The sequence below is a fragment of the Austrofundulus limnaeus genome, unplaced genomic scaffold (genome assembly GCF_001266775.1).
Source record: "Austrofundulus limnaeus strain Quisiro unplaced genomic scaffold, Austrofundulus_limnaeus-1.0 Scaffold35, whole genome shotgun sequence".
Classification (NCBI taxonomy): domain Eukaryota; kingdom Metazoa; phylum Chordata; class Actinopteri; order Cyprinodontiformes; family Rivulidae; genus Austrofundulus; species Austrofundulus limnaeus.
The window spans coordinates 1227512-1239841 of record NW_013952437.1 but is presented as its reverse complement, the minus strand read 5'-3'; the positions used below and the strand labels follow the sequence as shown (position 1 = coordinate 1239841).

At 39.5% G+C, this 12330-nt stretch overlaps 2 protein-coding genes across 2 annotated transcripts in view; one reads left to right on the top strand and one right to left on the bottom strand.

Moving 5' to 3' along the window:
* Window positions 1-4070, bottom strand: part of tgfa (transforming growth factor, alpha) — a gene marked incomplete at its 5' end in the record, with an annotated part of 9760 nt that extends 5690 nt beyond the window's left edge. Inside the window, 3 exon segments of the mRNA XM_014006278.1 lie at window positions 1376-1537; window positions 1609-1770; window positions 3873-4070. Of these exon segments, the coding sequence (XP_013861732.1) occupies window positions 1376-1537; window positions 1609-1770; window positions 3873-3912 (364 nt within the window).
* A 4595-nt stretch (window positions 4071-8665) lies between these two features.
* slc2a11a (solute carrier family 2 member 11a) overlaps window positions 8666-12330 on the top strand; it is a 9730-nt gene continuing 6065 nt past the window's right edge. The window contains exons 1-6 of the mRNA XM_014006331.1: window positions 8666-8780; window positions 8966-9064; window positions 9948-10108; window positions 10361-10485; window positions 10586-10715; window positions 10804-10952. Of these exons, the coding sequence (XP_013861785.1) occupies window positions 8769-8780; window positions 8966-9064; window positions 9948-10108; window positions 10361-10485; window positions 10586-10715; window positions 10804-10952 (676 nt within the window). The 5' untranslated portion in view covers window positions 8666-8768. The remainder of the gene's footprint in view (window positions 8781-8965; window positions 9065-9947; window positions 10109-10360; window positions 10486-10585; window positions 10716-10803; window positions 10953-12330) is intronic.

Sequence of the window (12330 nt, the reverse complement as noted above, 5' to 3'; positions counted from 1 at the left end):
GGTGAATGCCACAAATTCTCCTAAATCACTCGTACGCACAATTTAAGAACAAATCTGTGCGTACGAACGGTTCTTGCATGAGGCCCAATCTTTCTAGCCTAATACATGTAAAAGTGACCGAGTTGTAGCCATTTTTTATGTTGTTATTTTAGTGTCACTTGGCTGTGGTAGCTGTCTTGGATCATGGTGACTCAGTTGCAAACGTAGAGTCATTGATTATTTCTGCACATTTCATTAAAATGAGTCCAGTGGTTCATGAAAACCCCAAACACACATAAGCCATTGCAAAGCCACTGGTTAAAAGTTGATGATTTGTAAGGTGGGACACAAAAATTCTCTATCAATATTTAGGTCAAGTAGTAAACAAGGCGTGTTCATGAGGTCAAGTGTCACAACTGACTGGTTTTCTTTTACACATAATGTCAAAACCTCACAAAAGCAAAAGACTTTCTGGAAGACTGAAATAGAGATGTATGCTAAAGGCTAAAGCTAACGCCTACGCCACTACTGACAGCCTGCTAAGCCTCGTCTTCCGTGCTGTGGTGGCTTACATATCTCATTTTACCTGAGAGGCACAATTAAAGAGTCAAAGAGAAGTCCTGGAACAAAACCCTCTGTTCATCAGCCCATGTTAGGAGAGAGTACATCCCTGCAGCAATGACAGTTTCTATGGAAGAAATTAAAAACCTTGAAGAAACCATCTCACTTTTCACCCTTGACAAAACACCGGGCAACTAGATCTGGACAAAAACAGACGATTTCTTCCACCCAAGCTGTACAGTCAGAGAAATTCCTCTGTCACTGACTCAAACTAAAGTCAGAGTCGCACAAGTATCCGAAAACAAGACGGCACAGTGTGGCATTCAGTGTGAGTAGAGGAAGAGCATCCAGACAGATAGCTGCATTACGGCCCTCGTCAAACACTCCATTCCATTGGTAAATGAGGCTTTGGATTGCAGCCTACATGCATTGTCTCCTCCTTTCAGACTCGGTGAAAGCACTCGGTTGTCCCTCAGGCATCTGCCGAGCCCTCTCCCTTTTCCATGTGATTCTGGCAGTCGAACGAAAGGAACGCTGACACAGAAACCAGCCTTCAGGGAGAGTGAGGTGCCTTTTTTTTCCCCCGCAGACAACAATTCAACACTGTAGGACCTGGCGTTTGCACAACCGCTAAATGTACAGCTCATTATCTGTGATTTATTATAATAGCTGCCCACAAGGATGCTAAGAGGATCAATTATCAGTGCGCACCACACTGTCCGCATGATGTCGATACGCTGCGAGAAACAATGCCGCGCTCTCCCGCCGGGACAGCAGGCACGGTGAGGGTAAACAGCTTGTTTTGTGTGAATACTAGGAAATAAATACTACTTACTTTTAACTGGATGGTTGTTGGCCGCAGCAGGTCTTTTAGTTGAGGACATTCTGCTGCTGCTTGTTGAATTGTAGGTTTCCTCAGCAGATGTGACATTGACAGAAACTGTAGCATCTATAATCGTTTGATGCGTCCACCGAGGTTCAGATGAAACAAGCGAACCTAGTGACAGAGGACACAAACATAATCAAAGGTTGGAATAAAGTCTTGCACAGAGCGCTTGAACAACTTACCTTTATATGTAGGAATATCAGTCGTAAGAGCATCTTTGCCAGCAGCCATCAAAGAGTTGCTGCTGGATGAGTTTGGAGCAGCGGGAGAGTTTGAATCGATGGAAATGTTGGCTTTAACTATTGTTGAACTGCCAGGACCAGTTCCAAACGTAAAGAGAGGACCTGCAGAGGAGAAATAAAAAAAAGGCGCTCTGTGAAACACGACATGGTTGTTTTGTGGAGGGCCATTTTAATTTAGCGCCACACCTGGAATTCAAACTATTACATCTATTATACAAAACGTTGAATCATCTGCAAACAAACTCAATCAGGACAAAAAGGCTGGCTTTGTTTTGATTCTAATGGAACAATTTTTACACATTTTTTAGACTGACTGCTTTGTAAAAACATTTGTTCAAGCAAACCGATCGAAAAGAGCCATTCAGGATTTATCTGTTTTACAGATTACGATCAGCTTGTAGCAAAGGTAGCCAGTGTTGTATAAAGTAACACAAAGTGATACTTGAGTAAAAGTACATGTATTTTACCAAAAAAATACTTTGGTAAAAGTTCAAGTCTCCTTTAGGAATATTACTTGAGTAAAAGTATTAAAGTACCTGATATTTTTTGTACTTAAGTATTAAAAGTAAAAGTATTGATTTTAAATGAGCAGTTAAATTTTCTGTTATGACATTTATGACCTCCCAAAAATGCTGAAATGACTGTCGTATCAACATAACAAATTTATGTTAAATTTAGGATGTATTAGTCTAGCTGTTTCAGTTTATATACATATAAAGACTGCCCAAACCTTTCCCCAAAATACAAATCTATCTGAGGGCTGCAGCCAATTGCAATAATATAATTCATGAAATACAAATACTTCTTAAGTAGAGCTCTCTTATTTTATTTGATTATGTCCTGCTGGAGTGTGACATGATTTGTTTGTGTACAAACTAATACGGTATCAGAGTTTTATATATTTATACTTCTCATTCAACCACAATTAAATTCACTCTATCTAGGAGGCACAATTTAAATAGATAGTATTTGTTTTTTACAATAAAATGCTGGAAWGAAAACAAGCAAAAATAAAAGTAATGACTTTCTACTTCTTGTTTTATTTTTAAAATGTAAGGAGTAGATAGTACAGATAATTGAGTGAAAATGTAAGGAGAAGTAAAAAGTAGGCTAAAAAAATTATTACTCAATTAAAGTACAGCTACCCAAAAATTTTTTACTTAAGTACAGTAACAAAGTATTTGTACTTAGTTACTTTACAACTCTGAAGGTAGCACTCTTGGTGGGAATAGTTCACTATTTCCCTATAAAAATACAACCTGTGAACTAAAACTTGAGAGTTGATTTAGGCCATGTCAACATGTAGTACTAAATTCTCTAAAACCTTTAATCCTGTTCAAATCCAGCCAAAGGAAAGTTTAGGTCTATTTTTAGAAAAAAAAACATAGACAATGCTCTTTTTAAAATAAATAAATAAAATCCAAAATACTGGATGGGGAACCAGGTGGCTGGGGAGAAAACGAACAGATGGACAGAAATCCAAAATACAACTCAACTTAACATTCCCTGAGATAACAATTTAGTTAATTTTGTTTCAAGTTTTTTTTTATTTGCATCAAGGACCAAATCGACATGGCCAAGCGGCTGATTCTGGCCCTCGGACCGTATGTTGCCCACATGTGATCTGAACCAATGGTTCTTGTAGTTGGGAATTGGTCCTGAAACACCTACAACCTTAAATAAACTTCAGAAAGCAAAACAAAAAATGTTAGAAATACTATTTATAGAAGTATATGAAAAAATAGTTTCCTTGTTGGGTTTGTTTGTGTAGTCATGTTTAGTAAAGTTATTAGCTAAGCTTGTGCATCTAAATGGTCATTATTTGGGGTTACGAGCTTCTCTGTTAATGTTATTTTGTGGCTTTGAAGCTGAAAATTTGGGAACCACTGACCTAGACATTTATTCTGACAACTTCTACAGAGAAGGAAGAAAATACCTTGATGAATATGAGAAAAAAATGTACAAACTGCTGTCATTATGTCCCCTTTCCCCCTCATTTCATACACTGAAAAATCATTGTGAACTACCTGAGTCCTGTCACGTGACCTGCTCATTGTGCCATAAATTGACCGCAGTTTCGAGCATCCATTAAAAGGATGAAATTACAGCAGTGAAGTCATCCAATCCCAACCGGAAAATCATGAATCATCAGTGGAAACAGGAGCAAAACAAATGAAACTTTGACCAAAATAAACTCAACTCACCGCCCAGCAAAAACAGAGCATCCCAAAGGATCCAAAACATCGTGCCGACTGGGAGACAGAAAGTCTGAGGAGCAGCTTCCAGTGAAATGTTCAGGAACCTTCACATGAGTGTTGCAGCATCAGAGCTCATTTAATCACAGGACAGACCTGCAGACCGCAGTTCAACACAAACATCTGATCCGGCAGGAAAACAACAACAAAAACAAGCAAAGAGATGAAGTCGATGAAAAGTATCTACAGCAGAGTTTTTCCCGTCTTATTTTCTCACTGGATGCCTGAGCGTTTCACTTCACTGCTCCTAAATTGAGGAAACTCGTGTAATCCTGTCAGAGAGGACCGTAGGGGGCGGGGCTTACTGTGACCTCATTATGACACGCCGCTTGTTTAATACCTTGTAAATAATTATGTCTCTTCTGCTCACAAACTTTCTCTTGATCTTTTTAAGCAGTCTGCATCAGGATTATGTTCAGACTTTTCTGAAGATTCCTCAAAGCTTGTTCATTGGACTTTAGCTGCTTTTGCACAGGAGTGCCACCAAGGGGGGACCTGGGGGGGGGGCACTGGCCACTTCTRCCAATTAGCTGGCCCGTCCTTGACCGCCCTTAGCCAGATAATTTTATCCTCCTGCGACTCGTGCTTTTGTTTAGAGTGGATTTTAAATTAATTTAGCTAACAGGAATTTGTAGAACAATGAACATTAAACTCAAATATAATTAAAAAATTTAAAAGGTAAAAAGCCTTACAAGTTTCATATATGTCAACTCCTTCGGGAATTTATCTGTATCATGACTCCCACACCGGGAGTGGGGGGTGCAGGCAGACTGTTGGCTGCGGGGAAAGACAGAACATGGGGCAGGGATAATAATGTCAGTGCAGAGGAGCAGGGAAAGGAGGACATGGAAAGGTGGGAGACTTGTAGCAGCAGGGCGAGTTGGGAGATAGTTGTTTAACCCTTTTATCCATCATGGGAGAAGAAGTGGAGGTGGTTGAGGAATATAAATACCTCGGTGTTCATTTGACAACAGACTGGACTGGAGACTCAACAGTGAAGCAGACTACAAGAAAGGACAGAGCAGACTGTAAGGACTTAAGGAAGCTGAGATCCTTCAATGTCTGCAGCAAGATGCTGCAAATCTTCTACAAGTCTGTTGTTGAGAGTGTCATCTCTTCTGCCATCATCTGTTGGGGCAGCAGCATCAGAGCCAGGGACCGGAAAAGGCTAAACAACCTGATAAAGAAGGCTGGTTCTGTTCTGGGGACGACTGGAACCTCTGGAGATGATGGTGCAAAGAAGGATTTTACATAAAATCAAGAACATTGTGGACAACCCTGACCATCCTCTTCATCAGACTGTCATAGAAAGACAAAGTGTCTTCAGTCGAAGGCTTCTTCAACTTCGCTGTAATACAGACTGCTACAGAAGATCTTTCCTGCCCACAGCCATCAGCATAACTCTTTAGTTAAATGAGTTAAAACAACACCTAAATTTCCCTCTGGGATCAATAAAGTATTTTTCAATTGAATTGATTTGAATTATATTTATTTATATGCCTAACAGGCTCTGAGACATAAAATAAAATTGAAAAAACAATTTAAAATTACATTAAAATTAAAAAATATTCTGATTTACAACAATACAGATTTTTAAATTTTATTTTATCGACTTGTCTTTTGAAGATGCTCTGTGTTGAAGGATCAGTGGATCTGTGTTCGACTACTCCACCTAGGCTGCATTGTCGAGCGCAGATCCACTGAGAAACTTGCTGTTTCAGCAACAATTAATTTAAAAACTTTTGGGATTAAACAAATGTTCATAATTGGGGCAGCTGTGGTGGAGTGGATAGGGGAGTCATCCTGGAACCAGAAGGTCACCGGTTCGATCCCCCATCCAGCTGTGTGTCCTTGGGCAAGACACTCCACCCACCTTGATGGTGGTCAGAGGGTCCGGAGGCACCCCCAGGGCAGCTGTGGCTGGAGCTTACCGCCAGTGTGTGTTTGAATGGGTCAAGTGTAAAGTCCCCTTGGGTCCAAGTGGACTTGATGAGGTGCTATATACAGCGGGTAAAATAAGTATTGAACACDTCATCATTTTTCTCAGTAAATATATTACTAGAGGTGCTAATGACATGAAATTTTCACCAGATGTCAGTAACAACCCAAGTGATCCATACATACAAAGAAATCAAACCATAAATGTCCAGAAATGAAGTTATTTGTAATAATGTGGAATGGCACAGGGAAAAAGTATTGAACACACTTACTGAAATTTATCTAAAACTTTGTACAAAAGCCTTTGTTGTCAATGACAGCTTCAAGACGCCTCCTGTATGGAGAAACTAGTGGCATGCATTGCTCAGGTGTGATTTTGGTCCATTCTTCCACACAAACAGTCTTCAAATCTTGAAGGTTTCGTGGACCTCTTCTATGAACTCTGATCTTTAGTTCTTTCCATAGATTTTCTGTTGGATTCAGGTCAGGTGATTGGCTGGGCCATTCCAGCAGCTTTAGTTTCTTTCTCTGAAACCAACTGAGAGTTTCCTTGGCTTTGTGTTTGGGCTCATTGTCTTGCTGAAATGTCCAGCCACGTTTCATCTTCATCATCCTGGTAGATGGAAGCAGATTTTTATCAAGAATGTCTCTGTACATTTTTCCACTCATCCTTCCTTCAATTATTTGAAGTTTGCCAGTACCATATGCTGAAAAACAGCCCCACACCATGATGTTCCCACCTCCAAACTTCACTGTTGGTATGGTGTTTTTGGGCTGATGTGCAGTGCCATTTGACCTCCAAACATGATGTGTATTCTGGCATCCAAACAGTTCAATGTTGGTCTCATCTGACCAGACTATATTCTCCCAGTATTACACAGGCTTGTCTAAATGTTGTGCAGCAAACTTTAAAGGAGCTTCAWYATGCTGTTTCTTCAGCAGTGGAGTCTTGCGTGGTGAGCGTGCATACAGGCCATGGTGGTTCAGTGCATTACTTATTGTTTTCTTTGAAACAATCGTACCTGCTAATTCCAGGTCTTTCTGAAGCTCTCCACAAGTGGWCCTTGGCTCTTGGACAACTCTTCTGATAATTCTTTTCACTCCTCTGTCAGAAATCTTGTGAGGAGCACCTGGTCGTGGTCGGTTTATGGTGAAATAATGTTCTTTCCACTTCTGAATTATGGCCCCAACAGTGCTCACTGGAACCTTCAGAAGTTTAGACATTCTTCTGTAACCGATGCCATCATTATGCTTTGCAACAATAAGGTTGTGAAGGTCTTGAGAGAGCTCTTTACTTTTACCCATCATCAGATGGTTCTTGTGTGATACCTGGCCATCATTTGAGACTGAACCAGCTGATATTAATTAACTTGCACTGACAAGGGGCAGGCTTGCTTTCTAATTACTGAGAGAGTTCAGCTGGTGTCTTGTCTTTCCATGCCTTTTTACACCTCCCTTTCTTCATGTGTTCAATACTTTTTCCCTGTGCCATTCCACATTAATACAAATAACTTCATTTCTGGACATTTGTGGTTTGATTTCTTTGTATGTATGGATCACTTGGGTTGTTACCGACATCTGGTGAAAATTTCATGTCATTAGCACCTCTAGTAATATATTTACTGAGAAAAATGTTGACGTGTTCAATACTTATTTTACCCGCTGTACATAAAAACTCAAAAGGCTGTCATTGGTTTGAGGGTGGCACTGATATTTTTGGGGTGACAATCTATAACCTAAATACAATGAAGCTCAATTGGATTTTGGTAAAACTCATAAGGAAACTTAGATCTCTGGAGATTTTCAGCTTTGGCATACTGTCTAGTAAAATATGTCACAAATCAGCAGGCAACTTCTACTAAATAAAAAAAAATTAACGAAGTAACCACAGCCACAACTGATAAACACAGGATAGTCAGCCCAATTTTTGGCCCCACACCTAATAAAACTGAGAAATCACAGAATTATCTAGTCAGTTTAATCATTATTGATCTGAAATTTGTTGTTGGAGTAGCTGAAATTCGTTCACAACACATTATCTGAGCTCTAAACATTTAGCCTATCACAAATCTGTGAATTTTGGGGGCTATTTTAACATTCAGCTGATGATTATGACATTTTATTTGGGTGCGATTGATCTGAGCCTAAATATGAAACCAAAACTGATTCTTTCACTGGTGATACTGTAAGTATTGGAAATGTTCAAACCAGTTTTGTCGAAACAAATGAGCAAGTGAAATAACCGCAGCTGAGTGTGCGGGTGAAACAGACGAGCGCCATCTGCTGGACACAAGACGTCATGTCACCGAGGACAACCGTGACTTTATGATAAAATCAGCAAAACTCGAAAAAGCTAATTAAGATTTTATTACATCATTGAGTATAAAATTAGTTAGGTACCACTCTTGCTGAGGGATGTCAGTTTATTTAACTTTTGCACTAAAAGCATTAAAAACAGGGTTTGCTTGTTTATTTTTATAGCTAAAAGTTATTTTAAAAGGTAAAAATACACAAAATCCTTATATTCTGTCTTTTTAAAATGTAGCACCCAGATTAAAAGTCTTCTTCACGTGGCAGATCATCTACACCTTTGCACTTGACCTATGTGCGCATGCGCTGCAGCTCTTTAATTGCTTTTTAAGCACTGTCGGTGACGTCTGCAAATCCCCCCCCCCACTCCAAATTATCACAGTTTAACTGGAAGAAAAGTGTTAAAGTAAATCATTGCAGTGGCGTTGAGTTGGGAAAAAATAGTTGTTTCAGCCAATTACAGGAGGCCATAAATCTCCTTGACACGCGCTCTGTACGCGCGTGCACGTGTGGAAGCTTTGTGAGATTCATATTTGAGYTGGGCTGACCTCTGCTGCTCGTTCAGACACCATCAGGTACATTTACCTTCACTGAACAATGTCGCAAAAGGTAAATTCATCTTTTGATTGCTCTTGTTTGACTTGTGGAGCTCGTTAATGTTAATGCTCACTGCACATATAACGTGTTTTTGGTTATTTATCATATTACAGTYCTGATTTAAATAGGTTTTAGCAAMACAGAACCGTTATTGGAGGGTCAATCAAACTCATTCTCTTTGAATTTTGTGCTGACAGAGCAGTCCTCTGACTCTGGTGCTGATGGTTGCCTCTGCAGCCATTGGAGGAACTCTTCAGTATGGATACAACCTGGCTATAATGAATGCTCCCACCACTGTAAGTGTTTGCTTAAAGTTACAGATTAAAATGCTAAAATAAACTTTAAAAGGATGAATGCTTATAACCCACCACTTTTAAAGCCAAAGTTTCAGACTGAGATCTTGTGTTGAGAGAGTTGCGGCTGTTTTGATCAAACTTTAAAAATGACTTTTTCCACTATCTAATGAGATGTCAGATAATGTGTTACTAGATGTAGATACTCAAAGAGCTTYACACTACAATCTGTGCCCTCATTTACCCATTCACACAGCACTCTATTAGAGCACTACAATGCTAATAAATCATCCTATGGAGACTGATCAGTGATGAGGCACACATCAGAGGTTTTCATTAGGTGAAGTGTCTTGTCCAAGGACACAACTGAGACAGCTGGAAAGGGGGATCAAACTGGTAGCCCACCAGTTACAGGATGACTCCCCTAACCACTCTGGCACAGCCGCCTCATTTACAAAATTAATTTGTCTTTAATCTCACTGCTTGGGAAAGTTCAGTGCCGCCTGTAAGATCTGTGCAGACTTCTACGAATTCATAATTTGGGTCAGTGTGGGTTTTTTTTTTTTTTTTGGTCCAAATGAGATTTAGGTTTATTGGTTCAGAGATTAATGATCTTGTTGTAAAGTGTCCAGTTTTAGTTTTTTGGGCTAATTCTGCAGGCTGAAGTCTAGAGTTTTATGAAATGGAGCAGCTGTAAAGTTTTAAGAAACACAAATTTTCATCAGTTAAAACATAGCTAAAAAAAGAAAAGGCACATTTTATTTTTGTGTCTGAACACAACAAGTCAAAATGTGATTAAGACAGAGGTAATAAGTGTCAGTTTTAACCACAGTCTGGACTCGAGTTTAACTTTAAAAGATTGACCCTTGTCTCTTTTTCCTTGCAGTTTATTCAAACTTTTATCAATGAGACTTTCCTACAGCGATGGGACATCCAGTTGGAGGACTACCAGGTGACGCTGGTGTGGACAATCATTGTCTCCATCTTCTCACTGGGGGGGTTTGCAGGGGCTCTCATTGCTGGGCCTATGACCATTCGCTTTGGGAGGTAATGGCAAATGAAGATGGTGAATGATAAACTTGTTATTCTCAGAGGAGATTGTTTTTTTTTTAACTTATTTTCAAAGTACACAAACAAAAACTTGCTCATGTAGGAGTAAATGTAAAGTGAGGGCACTGATATTATCAACGTTTCTTACTATTAAAAATGACATTCTCTCTATTAAATATCCATATTTTAGCTGGATCTGTATGTTTCAACAGAATCACAAAATTCTCTGTTCTGTTTTCCCTCCACAAGAAAGAAATGTCTGCTGCTGAACAATATTTTCCTCATGAGCGGCGCTCTCTTCGCGTTGACGAGTCGAGCTGCCAAGTCTTTTGAAATGATCATTATCTCACGCGTCCTCATCGGGATAAACGCTGGTACGTCAGCGGACATTAGTRTTTCCCCTCTCGCTCCATAAATCCTTCCTGCATACAGCAGAATGAGACGAGTGCTGAGCGTGAGACATGTGTTGTGCAGGGATCAGCATGAACGTGCAGCCCATGTATTTTGGAGAAAGTGCACCGAAGCACCTGAGAGGAGCCGTCTCGCTGTCCTCGGCTGTTTTCACAGCATTCGGGGTCGTGTTGGGACAGGTGGTCGGACTCAGGTACAGTGGTCCAAAACTGGCTTATCTTTTTATGTATTTATTTTTTAAGTGTCATTTATATTTAAATATCTTGATTATTTGTTTAAAGAGAGGTTTTGGGAAGTGAGGCGTGTTGGCAGTACCTTCTGTCCAGTAATGCCATTCCTGGCCTCATCCAGCTGGTGACCCTGCCGTGGTTCCCAGAGAGTCCTAGATACCTGCTCATCGACAGAGGGGACAAAGAGGCCTGTATCAATGGTGCGTAGGTATACTTTCCTCAGCTTTACAAGAAGTGGTTAGATTTTAAAGTCAGTGGGGTTTTTTTTTACAATAAACCTCAGTTTCACTTTTAAAACGGAGGTGTTATGTTCAAATAGTTCAATTCTACATCACAATCAAATAACTAAGTCATCTTCAGTTGTTAGGAAAATGCTGTCTATATCAAAAATAAATTTGACTTTGCATCGCCTTGAATTTGGCCTCTGTCTCTTTAAGAACCTCCTCCTGTTTCCGACACTCCCACTTCAGCACATCTTCACAACAGGTAGTCTCCTTGGCATCTAAAAAATACATTTCCTTGATAAATGCATTTGTTTYTTAATTCAAAAAAGGTTTGGATTGAGAAGTATTACAAGCTCAACAGACATGCAGTTCTACTAGGTATGAGCTCTGGGGAGGAGCTTTGTGTAAATAGGCGGTGCTTTGTACTTGCAAGCATTTAGGCACCTCTGAATGACTACCAGAGGAGATTTAATGATTTCTCAAACATGCATGAAAGAGTCAAAGCAACACTCTGTGTGTGTTTTTGACGAGGGAATAACCTTTCAACATGATATAAAGCTCAAAAAAGTAAATTTTGCATAATATCCCCACCCCCTTAAAAACAACAAGGATACAACATCAATCTGACAGACTAAAACGGAACTGCTAGAGTAAACATTTAGTACAGTTTAAATTAAAACAACGCTGCTCCTCTATATAAATGTCTCATTTGTTCACACATGTCTTCCTTTTATTTAAATACATCATTGTGTAACTGAAGGTCTGCCTGTAGTACTGAATCTGGCTCTCTTTAAATAAATGCTGAACAGCTGTTTTGTGCTCTGCTAATTAAATCAGTTCATCTGTTAGACTTGGTCCTTCTGCAGGGAGCTTCAAAATAAGACAGGAAGTGAATTGTTCAGACAAAAGGAAAGGACAAGCTCTGTCAGAATATTAGTCTGATTTTTTTCCACCCTGACAGTTAAATCTATTTTTAAACTTTCTTTTGAAAAAAATAAAGTTACTGTTTAAATAAAGTATAAAGATTTATTGCAAAAATTTATTTTGGACTCAGCTCTGTCCCAAAAAAAGATCATGAAAGTTTTCGTGGGAAAAAGTTTTTTTTCCCCCAAGCTTTTGGTCCCTGTCAGAGCCAGGGACCAAAAAAGTTTAAGCAACTTGATAAAGAAAGCTGGTTCGGTTCTGAGGACGACTGTGGAATCCCTGGAGATGATGGTGCAAAGAAGGAGTTTACATAAAATTAAGAACATTGGGCCTCATGCAAGAACATGTTCGTATTCTTATCCTAAATTTCTCTTACTTTTGTTCGTACAAAGGGTTCGTACGAACATGTAACGTCAGATTCAACAAACTC